The sequence below is a fragment of the Xiphophorus maculatus genome, chromosome 2, assembly GCF_002775205.1.
Source record: "Xiphophorus maculatus strain JP 163 A chromosome 2, X_maculatus-5.0-male, whole genome shotgun sequence".
In the NCBI taxonomy this organism is placed as follows: Eukaryota; Metazoa; Chordata; class Actinopteri; order Cyprinodontiformes; family Poeciliidae; genus Xiphophorus; species Xiphophorus maculatus.
In genome coordinates this window covers 14,345,067-14,363,110 of record NC_036444.1, presented here as the reverse complement: position 1 = coordinate 14,363,110, position 18,044 = coordinate 14,345,067, and the positions used below count along the sequence as shown (strand labels likewise).

Here is an 18,044-nt window from a genome sequence, read left to right as displayed (position 1 = left end):
CGTAAAATTTGCCCAACTGCAAAGAAACAGTACGAATCTAAACCTCCTATAAAACGCATTTTAATAGCACTATATGCTATTAAAATATAGTGCTATTAATAGCATATATTAATAGCAAACTATATGAGGGATGACTATATGAGAGATAAATTTGTTTTTATATTTTCAGAAGGTAATACCAAACTGCTTATGGAGAGTGAAGAGTGTCAAGTGACAATAAATAACTTAGGTAATAATTATTTAAGTGTGCCATTAATTTATTAAAACTCTTCACTGTCCATAGACCTGTGTCTTTTGATCCGTCTTGAAATAATATAAGTTTATTCATAAATTGCTCATTTAAAAATGTACAATAAAGTTTTGTAAAATAATTTTGTTTTACCTTTGATTATTCTTTTGCAAATATAAGCTTTTCTCTAATCGATCTTTAAGTGTTTCCTGATACTTGAATATATTTTATACATTTAAATGTATATGGGAAGCAGCAAATATAGTAATATTATAGATGGATTATTGCTAGAAAAAAATTTCAATTTGTTAGTTATAGTGCAAAAATGCTGCTAATGCAACATTCTTTTCCTATTTGGTATACAAATAGAAAATAAAATCAGTATTTAAGTTGTATGATTCAATGAAGACACCTCGAATATAATACTTAAATCTATTCATATTTATCTTCCCACTGGTTGTTGGACAAAAATTGAAATTAGTCAAACGACACCATTTTTTGCTATTTAATCGTACTGTTAGTTCTTGGTATTAATGTCAGCCTTTTATTGTCTTTCTTCCGCTTCCATATTTGTTCCAGAGGACGGCGAAACCTTACCATTGACCTTATTGACTATTGACCTGATTGGCTTTGTTGTGTTGGTGTCTGCGATGTCAGTCACGTGACACTTTCTGTAGGTGAATTGCACATATTCAGCTCTGAACCTCTCAGAAGCCTCCCATCTAGGTCCGCAGGAGGCGGTAGCATTTCTCTTTGTGGCTTTGCTCCATACAGCTGTCAGTAGTTTTGCAGCGAACTTCCAGATCATGAAGTTCCGCGTTTTTCTGCTCGTGTCCGTTTTGTTTTTAAGCGCCACCGCGGATCTACAAGGTAAGAAGCAGACTGTCCTCTTCTCAGTTCCACATTACACAGTGCAAGCCCGTACCGAGGATGTTGCTCCTTTTAATCGTGAAAAGGGCTGTAGCAAGTCAAAAGTTGTTAAAGAAATGATTTTGCACGCACAGTGCCGTATTACGGCAATAGTGAACTTAATAGTGATTTGATTTGATTTAACTTCTGTTCTGGTTGTTGTCCGTTTTTACCTTTTACCTACTGCTTCGGTGTGTCCAAGGGTGACAGATTACATTATGACAGGTACAGTGTCAGTTGCATGATTAGCGGCTTGAGGGAGCCCCTCCCATTGTGCTATAAACCCGATTGCATAATCTTCATTTATATTTGTCATTGTTAAGTGTATATAATCCTGCATATATTTCTTTAGGGTTTAGATCAGTAAAAGCTGTCCGGTCTAAAAGCGCCATAGGTTTAGACTTGAAATTTAAAAAGCAGAAGGTCTATGAAAAAAAGCATGCAAATTCACCACACATCACAAACCAGACATTTTACCATTTTATTTGACTGATTTGAAGTCCTTCGTTTTTATTTATTTAATTCATTTTGGGGATGGGGTTGTGACAGTACAATATAACTACTAACGTCTGTCTGTCCTGAGCACAAACAACGTTTAGTCTGAAAGCGACCTCAGATTTTATGCTTCTAATTACAACAATTGTCACAAATAGTCCATCCCAACTGGAGTTGGAGTTATTACCGAGAGGTTGCTCACCACAGAGCATTTTTTTAAAATCCCTCTTCTGAGTGCTGGTTGGTTGCTCCACTCAGACAGCAGTTCACCCGACCTCCTCCTCCACACTAAATAAATTAAGACGTGAACTTATATTTAAGATGGAAACTTCTATTTTTCTACACTTACTATCACATTTGGATGCATTCTCAACTGCCTTGTTCTTACCCCTTTTTTCTTTTTTCCTGAATAACGTTTTGCATATGTCACTATTCCAGACATGGACGCTTAATAGGTGTCAGTTTCAACAGAAACATGCAGATCGGCTGTAAAAATGATGATGTATGTTCTTTAAATATGTTGAAGGAAAGAACCAGAAATCAAAAATTAATTTGAAAAGCAAAATTGTGATGAAGTATTAAATAATGACTCAGGTTGTTGAGTTTTTAATTTTTAATTTTTTTTATCCTAACAGCACCCGAGGTCCAAACAAGGCTTGGCAGATTGAAAGGTCAATATGTGAGTGTAAAGGGGAAGGAGGCCGGCGTCCACGCCTTCCTGGGCATCCCTTTTGCTAAGCCTCCCCTCGGCCCCACCCTGAGACTGGCCGCACCTCAGCCTGCAGAGGGATGGCAAGGACTGAGAGACGCCACAAAGCAACCCAACATGTAGGATCCATGTTTCTATTTAGGAACCTCTAGACTTGCAAGGTCTGTTAAAGCGATTATTAAGAAATTTTATATTTTGCAGGTGCATTCAAGATATGGACTTTGTTGACATTTTGTTTGAAAAACTCAGTGGAATGAAGACAGAAACCCCAGATATTTCTGAAGACTGTCTGTATCTCAACATTTACACCCCTGCAAACAGAGCTCCTGATGCCAAACTCCCTGTAAGAAACCTTTGGTCTAGCTTGTCTGTGTCTGTGTTAGGTCATTGAGAATCGGCTTCAAATTGGTTTGAGATGGGGCGTGCCGTGGTGGTGTAGGGGTTAGCGCGACCCGTATTTGGAGGCCTTGAGTCCTCAACGCGGCCGTCGCGGGTTCGACTCCCGGACCCGACGACATTTGCCGCATGTCTTCCCCCATCTCCTTCCCTGTTTCCTGTCAGCCCACTGTCGTATAAGGGACACTAGAGCCCACAAAACCTGGAGGGGTAAAAAAAACAAAACAAAAAAACAGAATTGGTTTGAGATAAACGTGAAGAGGTGGGCAAATAAGTGACTGGTTTAAGTTTTGTTACTTTTCTTCTCCAGAGTTTTAATATTGTTAGGCATTCCACTTATATGCTATAAAATAAAAAATGTATAACTTTTCCAACTGCCTTGAATCAAAAACTGGGTTTCATATATTGTATATATCCAGGTCATGGTGTGGATCCACGGTGGAGGCTTTTCCATTGGGTCTGCTTCAATGTTTGATGGTTCTGCTCTGGCTGCCTACCAAGATGTGGTTGTGGTTCTGATCCAGTATCGACTGGGCCTTCTGGGTTTTTTCAGGTAAATGAATATCTAAAACATGAGTGAGCATGAAATGATTACTTCTTGCTACTTTTGCTTTGATCAAAACACATTCTGCCACGTTGTATTTAATGCAGCACTGGAGATGAGCATGTGTCTGGGAACTTTGGTCTTTTGGACCAGATCCAAGCCCTGAAGTGGGTCAAGGAGCACATTCACAACTTTGGCGGAAATCAGGATTTGGTCACCATATTTGGGGAGTCTGCAGGTGGAGTTAGCGTGTCCCTTCTGGTACGAAATCATCTGGAGAGAAAATGTTGTTTTTGCAAACAAATCTGTGTTTTAATGGTACAGCAATTTACATCCTCAGCTCCTGTCTCCATTGTCTCATGGCCTGTTTCAACATGCCATTGCTGAGAGTGGCACAGCTTCAATGGATGCAGTTTTTATGCATTATTCTGTTCCAGTAATGCAGGTCAGTTGACAGTTTTTATAGTAAAAACCAGGTGTTTATATGCATTGTATAGAAAGACAAAATCTCTTTTTCTTCCCTTCACTGTCTGATACTAAATGAGACAAATTTTTTTTTTTTTTTTTTTTTTTTGTTTTAGCTCAATTGGAATGACCAAAATAGCATTTGTTTGCTAAATAATAATTAAATTTTTGTGAGGATTCTATAATTACTTTTGACTAATTTTAGACATGCTTAAAATACAATGCCTTCAATTCTTAAAATACAATGCCTTCAATTCTTAAAATACAATACCTTCAATTCTTAAAATACAATGCCTTCAATTCTTAAAATACAATACCTTCAATTCAGTTCTACCCAATTTTTTGCAGCAGTTTTTGTAACTGTGGATCTGAAAAAATCTGACTGGAGACATTGGAGTATTTCTGTGTGATGCATCGTTATGTTCTTGATTTTAAGAAGATTGTAGAATTCTTCTTCAATCATCTCCATAGGTAGCAGATCAGTTTCCAGAACAAAACCAGCCTTCTTTATTAGCTTGTAGAGCTCTTTTTTTTAAAGCACTGGCTCTGATGATGCTATTTTAACAGAAATATCAGTTGATCACATGATGTGTTGTTAATAAACTAACATCTAACAAAGTGCATCTTTCGTCAGGCCACTGCAAATGCATCGGGCTGCAGCCTCGAAAGCTCAGAGAAGATTGCTAAATGCATGAGGAACCTTGGTATTGATACCATATTGACATTGGGGAAGGTGAGATGTTGGTGTAAACAGTAAAACCTTTCTATGGTTGTAGAATCTTTTTTTCAGATCATCTTTTCTACACATTTTATTCTCTCAAGGATCCAAATTTGAGATTTTCTGTAAGTATTGATGGGCACTTCCTGACCAAACCTGTGCCTGAGCTGCTCCGGAAGCATGAACTCCTCACTATACCTTTGATGACCGGTGTTAATGATCATGAAGGGGGATTTATCCTTCCCGATGTAAGTCATAAGAATTTGGTCATATTTTAGATCACTAACAAGGATTTCTTTAGTGTTGTAATCATAAATGCCTCAGATGCTTTAGTTTTGTTTTATTTCTTTAGCAACTCGCTCCTGCAAACTGGACAGAAGGAATGGACCGAGAGCAGCTTGCAAACATGTTGTTTTTCTTCTACCCGATGGTGAGACTCTCATTGTCTTATATTTCAATGTTATATTTAATTTACATTATCAAAGGTTTCTGACATACTTCCCTGCTCTTTTCAGCCTGAAGATGGACCTATCAGAGAGTTCATTTTAAATGAATATGTTGGAGGTGGTGAAGACCGCATCAGAAACAGAGATGGAATGACCGAGCTGCTTGGAGACTTCTTTTTTAACATTCCTGTCATTAAGATAGCAAATGCGCATAGAGGTATTATCTTTAAGGCAAATACAAATGAACCCAGTATGGGATACTTAATGTAGTTGAAGTTTTTTTTTTTTATAAACAAATATTACACCAATTTATGCCCACCAGATGCAGGCGCTGCTGTGTACTTGTATGAGTATCATCACGCTCCCAAGTTCCTTCAGAAAAGAAGGCCCAGCTTTGTTAAAAGTGACCATGCAGATGAGATCTTCTCTGTGCTTGGATCTTGCTTCACAACGACCCATGTGAAGCTAATTGGTAAGTTCAACTGAGCCTGTGTAGAGAATGGGTCAGCCTCTGAAAGACTGGTGTAGCAGCCTAAAATAAAATGCACACAAACCTATCTTGAACATATCCATGCATAGAAAGACAAAATATTTACTATTCTGACAAACGGTGTTGAAAAATCCTAATGTTGCATTATTTAACTAAATATTTTTCTGTTCCACAGATTTTATTTTTAAGATTATTTAAATGTAATGAATATGAACATATATATAATATATAACATATATGATAAACCCTGGTTTTCACACAAGAGCTGCAGAGAGAGGCAAAAACTTGCACATTGATTGACATGAAGTAAAGATATTTTTTGAAATTGCTTATAGTTTAGTTTTAAGTACCAAGAAAGGAAAAGCCAAATGTCAAACAGCTTTCCAGCATCAGACTTTCCTACCAGACAGCATCTGTGTGATCAATGGCTGAGGGACAGAAGGCAGAGAGACCCTAAGGAACTGAAAACTGGTCCTAAATATTGCTTTTGACTAAGCTCAGGTGAACAGTCTGTGACAAATTTCTGTCGATATAATGTCACAATGAATAACATTTGCATTATGCAGGTAAACATAATTTATTGTGTAAAAATGCGTGGGGTTTGTCATTTATAAGAACAACAAAAGATTTGAAGTGCCAAACTGTTTCACTGCTTCATTATCAATTTAGAACCATGCCCTGAAGAGGAGAAAGTGTTGAGCAAGATCATGATGAGCTACTGGGGCAACTTTGCTCGCACAGGGTAAGAGTGAGTGTTTACTAATAGTGCAGAATGCACAGATCATGGAAAGTTGAAGATGTTATTTGTTTGTAGGTCCCCCAATGGAGATGGCCTCGTCAACTGGCCTAAATATGGAGCAGAAGAAAAGCATCTGTCTATTGATTTAAAGGAGCAGGTACCAGCGCAGTGGGTTCGGAAGGACCGGTTCATCTTTGTGACTCAGACTCTGGAAAAAAAGATAAAGCAGCATAGGAAAGATGTGGAGAACAATAAATGTATACCTTTATTTTTTATTCTTGTTTGTGTATAATTTTATGATCAAACAATAATTAAAACAAAAGTGTTAAATTAGAATTCTGATTAATTTCCAAAATCCTAACAGCACCCGAGGTCCAAACAAGGCTGGGCAGACTGAAAGGTCAGTATGTGAGCGTAAAGGGGAAGGAGGCCGGCGTCCACGCCTTCCTGGGCATCCCTTTTGCTAAGCCTCCCCTCGGCCCCACCCTGAGACTGGCCGCACCTCAGCCTGCAGAGGGATGGCAAGGACTGAGAGACGCCACAAAGCAACCCAACATGTATGTACTCTTCTTTTAGGATCCACTAGACCTGGAGGTTCTGTGCACTTCTGATTCACCAGAATGTACTTCTTTTTTTTTTACAGGTGCATTCAAAATATGGACTTTGTTGACGAGCTTCTTGAAAAACTCAAAGGGTTAATATTGGAAATCCCAGATATTTCTGAAGACTGTCTGTACCTCAACATTTACACCCCTGCAAACAGAGCTCCTGATGCCAAGCTCCCTGTAAGAAACCTTTGCTTAAACCCTGTGTGTAACTACGACATTGAGGCTCAAAGCTAACATTTAATTCAAAGGTCTCAAGTTTTAGATTCTGAGGAACATGAATGCAGCATGTTTTAAAGTTGGTTTGGGATAAAGAAAATGAATTTTTGTTCTGCTCTAAACTGTGATGTACCTTCACCCCATTTATCTAAACAACACGCATATTGGTGATTCCTACCTCCTTTGTTGTAGACTTTGTAAAGATCTTAATAAGTAGGATTATCACTGAAAGTTATTTAATTTTAATTATTCAATTAAAATTCAACTAACTTTAATTTTAAACAGATCAATTATACACAAACTTGTTGGATTTATTTTGGTTAAGTTTGATTATGGCTCACAGATGATGACAATTCAAAACTCTGTGTCTGGGTAAATTAAATAAGACATAAAAATTGATTTCTAGTTGAGGAAAGCCAGTTTACTTAAAAGCAATGTACTGTACAGTATATGTACTTAATACTCTTTCTGTATGAATTACTGCATTAATGGAGGTGATCAACCTGTGACCACTTGCTGAGGTGTTAATTTTAATCCCAGGTTGGTTTGATCTTTGCCTTCAGCTCATCTGACTTGTTGACTCTTGTATTTCGTTATTTTCTTGTATCATGATTATACTAACTAGATTCTTTGTGGGGATTGAGGTCAGGCCAGCTTGATGGTGATGATGAAAGCAGGTATTGGTGCTTCTACCAGCTTGGGAAGGTGTCCAGTCCTACTGGAAAATGATGACATTATTATAAAACCTGTCAGAAGAAGGACACTTGAAGCGCTCTAATATTTTCAGGCAAACAGCTACACCAATGAAGAATGGATGGCCATCTGTTGGTGACCTTAAGGTCCAACAGTCATGGGTTACGGAGCAGGAAAAAAGATCCAAGTACATCAGCAATCCCACCTATGAATGACTCAAAAGTAAGAAGGTTTTGGAGTGGTATAGTCAAAGTACTATGCCACTCCAGTACTTCCATAATAGATTTCCTATGAAATGACTAGAAACAATGGTCAAAGGCCCTCCAATGTGAATAAATTAAAACAATTCCGTGAAGAGTATTCAAAATTCTTCCAACGATGTAAAAAACTAACTGCGAGAAATCGCAAAGGCTAAAGGTGGCAACACCAGATATTAGGTTGACTGAGGACGTTCACTTATTACCCAGGATTATATGGGCTACAATAGCTTCTTTATTAACTCTTCTTTTTAAAACTATTCTTTGTATTTAGGAAAGTTTGTTGTTTCATGTTTTGTAACATTTAAGCAGAAGGAAAAACAGAATAAATCTGTAAAGAGCAAAACACAGTTTGAATTGCTGAAATATGTCACCGTTTTCATTTTTATCTGCTTTGAGATATATCTGCTTATGCTCTGGAATATTAAAAATTGGCAAATTGCCCAAAAATTGAGTTCTACTCTTTTCTCAGGTCATGGTGTGGATCCACGGTGGAGGCTTTCTTCTTGGGTCTGCATCAGGGTATGATGGTTCTGCTCTGGCTGCATACCAGGATGTTGTTGTGGTTCTGATCCAGTATCGACTGGGAGTTCTGGGCTTTGTCAGGTAAGTAAGTTACTGAAGCATGTTTGGAACACACCAGGATTGCATATAAACAACACTGTATTTTATACAGCACCGGAGACGAGCATTTGCCAGGAAACTTTGGCCTTTTGGACCAGATCCAAGCCCTGAAGTGGGTCAAGGAGAACATTCACAGCTTTGGAGGAAACCCAGATTTGGTCACCATATTTGGGGAGTCTGCTGGTGGTGTTAGCGTTTCACTCCTGGTATGAAGTCATCTGAAAGCATTTCTTTTTGTTATTGCCAACACCAACACACTTCCTAATTTGCTCTACCATTTAAATTTTCAGCTTCTGTCTCCACTGTCTGATGGCCTGTTCCACCGAGCCATTGCCGAGAGTGGTACAGCTGCAATGGATCTCCTTGTTATTAATGATCCTGTCCCAGCTATGCAGGTTAGATTTTGTGTTGTTGTTTTAGTTGTGTATTATGATTTAATTTCGTGATTCCAAAGAAATGAGTGCATCTTTCTTCAGGCGGCTGCAAACGCATCAGGATGTAGCCTGGAGAGCACAGAGAAGATTGCTGAGTGCATGAGGAACCTGGACAGTGACACCATACTGGCAGTAGGGAAGGTGAGATGCTGGAAGGAGAAAAAGAAAATCTTCAGTTTCTACAGGTTTTTTTCATAACCTCTCCACTTTTTTTTTACATATCTTACGCTCCCAAGGATCAGAGTTTAAGGTATCCTGTAAATGTTGATGGCCACTTCCTGACTGAGCCTGTGCCTGAGCTGTTCCAGAAGCACAAACTCCTCACTGTGCCGTTTATGACTGGCATTAATAATCATGAAGGAGGTTTTCTTATTTCTGATGTAAGTTTTCAATGTTCATGGGCATTTCAGATCACTGATTCTGCATAGGTTTTTTATGCTGTTTTTTTTTTTGTTATTTTTAATTATGCTAATTCTAAGTTTTATCTGTTTTCTGTAGCACTATGCTCCACCAAACTGGACAGAAGGAATGGATCAAGAGCTGGTCAGAAACATCCTGTTCGCCTTTTACCCCCTTGTAAGACTCTTGTTGTCTGTTGTGGTAACTTGCAAATATATTTATACCACTTAATTTTTTTTTATTATTCTATTTTAATGGGATTTATTTTATAGTCTACCCTGCTCCTCAGTGACCATTGTCCTGCCTGTATTAGGTGTTGGTGTTCCTAAGGTTGGGAACCACTGGATCCGATTAACTAACACAAAGTAGTGTATATCTGTGAGGTGGAAGGAGAATTATACAGAGTTTTCCAGTATATTTTACAAATGCTTGCATCTGTATTGGAATGAATTTACTGACACTCTGAGGATAAAGTTATTGAGAGGTTTAAAATAGGATGAGGTAATGAAACATTTCAAGCTTCCAACAAATCAAGGGGCACTGCTCAACTCATCTCATGCGAATGAAAACGATATATAGCACACATGTAACCCAACCGAGGCATAGCCAGGCACAATGAAACATGGTAGTAGCAGAATCATGTTGTGAGGAAGCTGTTCAGAGAAGCTGGTCAGATCGATTGAGCTAAATTCATGGTATTTCTAGAAGATATCTTGTTAGAAGCCGCCAATGACTTGAGATTGTGGCAGAGGTACAAGCAGAACAATGACCAGGTTTAGATCGAAGCTGAAGTGAAAATTGCTGTGTTGGAATTAGGGTTTTAAATGAGCAAAGCTGGTAGACAGACTGTAGACTGGTAGCTTTATTTCCAATGGTAAGTGGTGGTACACATTCCGTGCACCATTTTCCTTTTACAGTTATGCACTACTTTGTGGGAGGCGATCATGTAAATCACAATGAAACATGCATACAATTTGTTGTTTTATAACATGAAGAAATATAAGGGGTGTGAATATTTTAGCATTTCTTTCCTCGCACAATCGGATTTTTTCAGAAATTGTTTTTCCTTTCAGCCTGAGCAGGCAGTCATCAGAGACTTGATTGTTAATGAATACACCGGATCTGGTGAAGACCGCATTCGAAACAGAGATGGATTTACGGAGCTGCTCGGAGATTTCTTTTTTACTATTCCAGCCATTAAAGCGGCAAATGCTCACAGAGGTATTTTTTTCATTCAAGGCTGTTAGAATCTGTTCATTGGGTATTTTCTATTGTTGTAGAATAGAAAATACCCAAGATTGACACTTGCATGTACCACTACCAGATGCAGGCGCCGCTGTGTACTTGTATGAGTATCACCACGCTCCCACAATTCTGCAGAAAATAAGGCCGAGCTTTGTTAAATGTGACCATTCGGATGAAATCTTAACGGTGCTGGGATTGTGCTTCACAACTACCCATGTAAAATTAGCTGGTAAGTGCATCTGACTTACTCCGAGATATTTAATGTATTTGTGCGTTTTTACCTAACGACTCCAATGTTTACTGATTAATTTAGATGCATGTCCCAAAGAGGAGGAAGAGTTTAGCAGAATCATGATGAACTACTGGGGCAACTTTGCTCGCACAGGGTAAGAGTGAATGATTATTCAAAATACAAAATACACACAGATAATACAAAGTTTAAAGCCATATTTGCTTGTAGGTCTCCTAATGGCCATGGCCTCGTCAAGTGGCCCAAGTATGGAGCGGAGGAACGGTACCTGTCTCTCGATTTGAAGGAGCAGGTGTCTGGTCAGTCCCTCAGGAAGAACCGGTTCACCTTTGTGACCCAAACTCTGCCAGAGAAGATCAAGAAGCTTCAGGAGAACGCGGAGCACAGCGAGCTGTAGTACAGCATCATATGGAAGTTGCCTCTAGCCCCCTTGTTTTAAAATTTAAATTGCTTACTTTTGCTATTTGTTATTGGAAATATAAATATGTATTCATGTTCAATGAAAGACATTTAAAAAATAGATTAGCAACTTTTAATATGAAGAAAGAAAGTAGTCTTATGTTGAAAGACATTTTTGGCACCTTTGAACACCTGTTAGCCCTGCCGATGTTTGAGAAAGAGATTTTCTTTTTACATGCATTACTTCAGAGCATTTGAAGTAATATCGTTTCCAAGATAGTTAGGAAACGATATTCAAAATCTATATCAAAGCCTTTCTTTGTTGAGCAGGAGTAAATGACATAATAAAGAGTCCCTTCCAAGGCGAGTGAATAAGTGGGGAAAAATGCATTTCTGTTCTTCTTTTAAATCTCTGAAAATAAAAAAACAAACAAATGAGAAACTGAAAAAAAAAAATCTGGCAATAAAAAAAAAAAACGAAGCAATTTTTTTTTTGGAACATATTTTTTTTTGATATATATGACACATACAAGTGTTAGAAATGGGTGTGCGAAAAGGACAATAATAGAGAAAAGAGAGAAATAAAAGAGTCCAGTGTGGTACAGAAAATTTTAATAAAAATGTAATATCTCAAGATCAAATTTGCTTTAATATTTTAGTTTTAGTTTAACTTTTAAATAAAAATAAATAATAGATAACACTTTCTTTTGCAGTCCCCTAATTACCATGTGATTACCAAATAAAATACTTTAAGTTACTGTATATTACTATGTAATAAACCAATTTTAGTAGTAATTACAATTAAATTACTGTTTAATAGTACATCATTCAATTACCCATTATTTACCAAACTAAATGATTACATATTAGCATATACAGTGTATCACTATATTACTAAAGCTAGTTGGTGGGTAATTGCGATGCCACTGTTTAGCAATCCCTAAATTACCTTCTTTATGGATTACACAATAAATTTAAGCCGACTTTATATTTTAAGCATATATTACCGTAAAACGTATTCTTTATCCACAGGTTAATTTTTGTTTAACCTGTGCATAAACTAGCAGCAATAAAGTACTCCACAAGTAGCTCTCCAGGACAGGATTTGCATTTATCTGTTTAAGAGTTTAGCTGAAAAGTCACTAGGAGGCAGCAGCATTTCTTCTGATTACTTTGCTGCTGCCTTCACTAGTGTCAAATTTCACATCCTGACCAACATGAAGTTATACATGAAACAAGTTTGCGGTCTTCTGTTTGTTGTTTTTCTTGGCGTTACTGCAGATTTGCAAGGTAAGTCATGCACAAGATGTTGATCTGCTTGTGTCGAATATGATAAGCTTACTTTTAACGAAGTGATTCACTATTCTGCTGGAAGTAGGAAAGAATGCTCTCGATTTTACGTGATCTCTATTTTTGGACATTGGCAAGGAGTAAATGTCTGAAAATAGAGTTTTAGGACATTGTCCATTCTTGCTCTTTATTTACAACCGTTGTGCAATAAGAGTTGGTGGATAACAGTGAGCTGCACAGAGCACATTTCCGAGACACACACTTGAATTGATTGGTCTGCCTCAATCATTTCATTGAGATTTAAACCTATAACACACACTGTAATGTTGTAATGCCTTGTTTTGCTCTTCTGTCTGTGCAGCAGCCAAAGTTCAAAGTATAACGAAGCCAATAAAAAGAATCAATAGAAAGTAGGGTTGGGAAAAAGTATATCCTGCTGCAGTTTGTCAAAGTTTTAGTTCAGAGCTTTGAGGCCATGTTCTATCCTGGATATCTTCAGTCTGTTCTTCTGAGGAACATTAACCATCCAAAAGGATGCCATTTTAAAAGTTTATATTTTTATACTTGATAACAATACCTGCACCGAAGTCCTTTTAAGGCAAATAAAATAGATGACAAAGAGCAAAAAATAAAGTGTTGAAACTATGAAATACTTTAAAGACAACAGCAGACCAATAACAGAATCAAGTTATCAATTTTCACTAGTCAAATGCAAAGTGAAGAGAAATGGGTATGTAAGAGCTCCATAAAAATACTGATTTTGTGAACAGACCTCATGCGGAGACATGGGTTGTCATTTTCTATATTTAGAATGCTGATTTAATTTCCAATAACCCCCAAACAATCGTGGTGGATGACATGTACTCAGTCAGGTTCTCCTGGACGTCTCTTCCTGTCAAACGGGAGTTTTTCCTCTCCTCTGTCTCTATATTCATACTCATTAGGGATTGCTGTAAAGTCAAAGGCAGAACGTAATTTACTGGATTTTCTTAGACAGAAACTGTTGAGCATACTGTACTGTTTGATAACCAGGATCAATTGTAATGTATGATTTAATTGAAAAGATTTTGTAAATTGCCTTGATATGTTGTGATTTGGTGCTGTATAAATAAACTGAAGCGAAATTCCCCTGCATTTTAATAAACTGTTGTTATTGTCTGAATATGATAAAGCAACATTAGCAGTTAGAACAGTTGATTTCTTATTTTGTTATTTAACTTTGGAATAAAACGCTGCAATGCCCTGATTGGTTCATAAAATCCTAACAGCACCACAGGTCCAAACCAGGCTGGGCAGACTGAAAGGTCAGTATGTGAGCGTAAAGGGGAAGGAGGCCGGCGTCCACGCCTTCCTGGGCATCCCCTTTGCTAAGCCTCCCCTCGGCCCCACCCTGAGACTGGCCGCACCTCAGCCTGCAGAGGGATGGCAAGGACTGAGAGACGCCACAAAGCAACCCAACATGTAGGACACATTAGCTCCGGTTTTAGGAAGTATACAGTTGGAGGTTCTGTTTAGCATTTGTTCACAAAAAATATCTGTCTTGCAGGTGCATTCAAAGTATGGATGTTGCCAATGAGCTGATTGATCTGCTCGGTTTGCTGATATCAGAAGTTCCAGAGCTTTCAGAAGACTGTCTGTACCTCAACATTTACAGTCCTGCAAATAAAGCTCCTGATGCCAAGCTCCCTGTAAGAAACGTTGATTTAAACATGTGTATTCATGCATCTTTTCAATCCACACTCATTTCATCTGCTGTTGTTTTAGCCATAATATCCAGATGCATACGTTTTCCAGTCCCATATTCTGTAAAGCAGCGTACACCGTAATGGCCATCAGTAATATTGAACTAGCTGAGATTGATTTGCTCAAAGTAGCAGTTCATAATTTCCCTCATGTATTCAATACTTATTTTATCTGCCGTATGTACAGGTTGTCCTCAATGCCTCTCTGATACACTTCACAGTTCATGGTGGATTCTGTGAATGTGAGCTGGCCAGGCCGTCCTGCAGCACAACATTCACAAACCATGACACTTCCACCTCCATGATTCACTAAGATTATTTTCCTATAATTCCTGGGTTTGGTTTATGCTAACCATATTCTCTGTTCTGGTGTGTCCAAATAATTGACTTTACAGACCATTATCCCAAGAATGTCTTCATCTTTGTTTACATTATCTCTCACCAGACCTTAACCAGGCTTTCTTTTTTTTTTTTAGTTAAAATATTACAGAGGTTTTGGAGTCCTCTGAGCATCTAGCTATCTGTTTTTGAGAAGAACTATTTCAGATTCTGGATTTGGGTGTGGCTAGTGACACTGAACCAGGTGATAATCAGATGATTTAAGGATGTGTGGTTGGCTTGAATAGGTTTTCACTTCATAAATTAAGTCGTCATGTAAAACTGGAGTTTGTATGTACTTTATTATTATTATTATTTTTACAATGTCCTTATCTTGGCCATAATATTTATTTCCCGGAAAAGTAAAAGCACAAAGGAAATGTGTTTGATCTGAAGTTTTTAAGTCTGACAAAAACAAGACAAGCAATCTGTTAGTGATCAAATATTTTCATAATGCCAGGATTATGCTGTAATACAAAACTGGCAAATTGCCTTGCATAAATGCAGTCTTCATGTAAACACTAGCCAGCCCCCTTGCTTCACCTAATGAGGAAACGTTGCAGATTGGTGTTTGGTGAGCTCAGTGCAATCAAGGCATTGAATTGCTCTCTCAGGTCATGGTGTGGATCCACGGTGGAGGCTTTGTGATTGGATCTGCTTCATCATTTGATGGTTCTGCTCTGGCCGCTTACCAGGATGTTGTTGTGGTTCTGATCCAGTATCGACTGGGAGTTCTGGGCTTTCTCAGGTAAATAGGTTACTAAAACATGAGTACAACAAACCAGGAAAATATTCTACTGATTTGAATTTGATGTACGTAAATAACACTGTATTTTATACAGCACTGGAGACGAGCATATGCCAGGAAACTTTGGCCTTTTGGACCAGATCCAAGCCCTGAAGTGGGTCAAGGAGAACATTCACAGCTTTGGAGGAAACCCAGATTTGGTCACCATATTTGGGGTGTCTGCTGGTGGTATTAGTGTTTCACTCTTAGTAAGAAATCCTGATCAGTAATCCTCCCACCACCCCTCTTTAAAACTATTATAATCTTACTGCAAACACATAAATTACTGTCCTGCAACTTATATCCTCAGCTTCTGTCTCCGTTATCTGATGGCCTGTTTCACCGAGCCATTGCTCAGAGTGGTACAGCTGCAATGGATGTCCTGATGAATGATCCTGTACCAGTAATGCAGGTTAGTTGTCCTTTTTTTGTCCTTCAACTCGCTTTAATTTTTTGATTCCAAAGAAATGTACCTTTCTTTAGGCAGTTGCAAACACTTCAGGCTGTAGTCTTGAAAGCACAGAGAAGATTGCTATATGCATGAGAAACCTGGACACTGACACCATATTGGCATGGAAGGTGAGATGCTGAATGAGAAAACGTGTAGTTTAGATAAAATATTGTTTCTGCCCATCTCACCATCTCCAGTTTTTTTTTTCTACACATTTTCTTTTTCTCAAGGATCCATTTATGAGATATCCAATACATGTTGATGGCCACTTCCTGACTGAGCCCGTGCCTGAGCTGCTCCAGAAGCACAAACTCCTCACTGTGCCATTCATAATCGGCGTTAATAATCATGAAGGAGGTTTTGTTGTTGGTGATGTAAGCTATAAATGTTTAATTACTGAAGGAGGATTTTTACTTTTTTGCTATTTTATTAGTGTCTACTGTAAGATTGGTCACTAATTTGATTTACTTCCTGTAGCACTTTGCTCCTCCAAACTGGACAGAAGGAATGGATCGAGAGCAGGTTGTGGACCTGGTGTCTATGTTCTACCCCCTTGTAAGACACATATTGCCTTATTTATCAGTGTCATTTTCTCTCTGCATGATCAAGATTCTTTGAGAGACTTTTTCTCCCTGTTGAGGCCCAAGTTGCAGCCATTGGAGATCTGATTGTGACGACGTATGTCGGATCTGGTGAAAACCGCATCAGAAACAGAGATGGATACACTGAATTTATAGGAGATTTCCTTTTTTCCACGCCGGCCGTGAAAGTAGTAAATGCTCACAGAGGTATTTAATTCCAGACCATGCATTTAGTTCAGTGTTTGTTATTTTCTTCCGCAGTGTTTTCTAAACAAACACAATACCTGTTTGTCCACGACCAGATGCAGGTGCTGATGTGTTCTTATATGAATACCATCATGCTCCCAAGTTTCAAAAGAAAAGAAGGCCCAGCTTTGTTAAGTGCGACCATCTAGACGAGGTCTTTATGGTGCAGGGATACTGCTTTACAACTACACATGCAAAATTAGCTGGTAAGTGTACCTAATTTACCGCCGAATATTAAGCTTGTGTAATTTTCCAAATGGCTTCACTGTTAATTTCAGATGCATGTCCTGAAGAGGAGGAAGAGTTTAGCAAAATCATGATGAACTACTGGGGCAACTTCGCTCGCACAGGGTAAGAGCGGCTGCTTATTCAAAGTACACAGAAGCTGCAAAGTTTAAGACATCATTTGTTTGTAGGTCTCCTAATGGCGATGGCCTCGTCAACTGGCCCAAGTATGGAGAGGAGGAAAAGTACCTGTCCCTTGATTTGAAGGAGCAGGTGTCTGGTCACTCCCTCAAGAAGGACCGGTTTGTCTTCCTGACCCAAACTCTGCCAGAGAAGATCAAGAAGCTTGAGGAGAAAGTGGAGCACAGCGAGCTGTAGTGCAGACTTATGGAGATTTAAAAACAGTGCAAGAGTGAAACGATCTTTTAGCTAGTAGGTTGTCATTTTAAAGGCACCTACCTACTGTCGATACTGATTTTGCTGGGATTTTTTTTTACAGGATTCCTCTACATTTCCTCTTTTAAAGTTTTTTGCTTTATAATTATTTCTGTATGTTTTTCTCTCTTCCAAGGTTCTATTAAATTCTTTTACATGAGAAATTTGATTATGCAGCATCTACTTTGAAAATTCTCATGATGCATGTATTTACATTGCCTGTATGTTAGACAAACTGTAAGGGTGTAACTGTAAACAGATTCAACTTCTGTTTCTTTGTATTTGCAATGGAAACCCCTTACATTATGATGCTTAATAGTCACTGGGTGAAAGTACAGTAATGTAAACAATTGTTTGGCCTTATAAAAAATTGTTTTTGTACTTAACTGCTCAACATCACCAAAAAAGATCAAGTAAATAAAGAAAACAGTGAAAACTGTTTTAAATCTCGCTGGTCCTATGACAATAAATGGCAACATTTTTGCCTGTTCTTTTCACTGTTGAATCTCAAATGCCAAACGTAGCTGGGGCAAGTAAAACCTGAAATGTTTTAAATGTTCTGGGAATTTTTGTGACCTCCTAGATGAGTTGTGGAGGCACTTTTGGAGCAATTCTGGTAGACAAGTCACTCCTGGGAGTTCTCT

General features: G+C 38.2%; 1 protein-coding gene across 1 annotated transcript; it reads left to right on the top strand.

The window, feature by feature from the left end:
• Positions 1-912: 912 nt before the first annotated feature.
• On the top strand, positions 913-17,850 carry LOC102219135. The gene is made up of 38 exons (XM_014469958.2): positions 913-1,099; positions 2,269-2,461; positions 2,544-2,685; positions 3,158-3,291; positions 3,390-3,543; positions 3,623-3,727; positions 4,382-4,480; positions 4,570-4,713; positions 4,818-4,895; positions 4,981-5,128; positions 5,234-5,383; positions 6,071-6,143; positions 6,216-6,397; positions 6,505-6,697; positions 6,784-6,925; positions 8,387-8,520; positions 8,591-8,744; positions 8,829-8,933; positions 9,015-9,113; positions 9,209-9,352; positions 9,471-9,548; positions 10,445-10,592; positions 10,696-10,845; positions 10,930-11,002; positions 11,077-11,262; positions 12,341-12,555; positions 13,824-14,016; positions 14,102-14,243; positions 15,290-15,423; positions 15,518-15,671; positions 15,773-15,874; positions 15,946-16,041; positions 16,144-16,287; positions 16,391-16,468; positions 16,554-16,701; positions 16,797-16,946; positions 17,019-17,091; positions 17,157-17,850. The coding sequence occupies exons 1-38, from the start codon at positions 1,036-1,038 to the stop codon at positions 17,341-17,343; spliced, it is 5,088 nt and encodes a 1,695-aa protein (XP_014325444.2). The 5' UTR covers positions 913-1,035; the 3' UTR covers positions 17,344-17,850.
• The last annotated feature ends 194 nt before the right edge of the window (positions 17,851-18,044 follow it).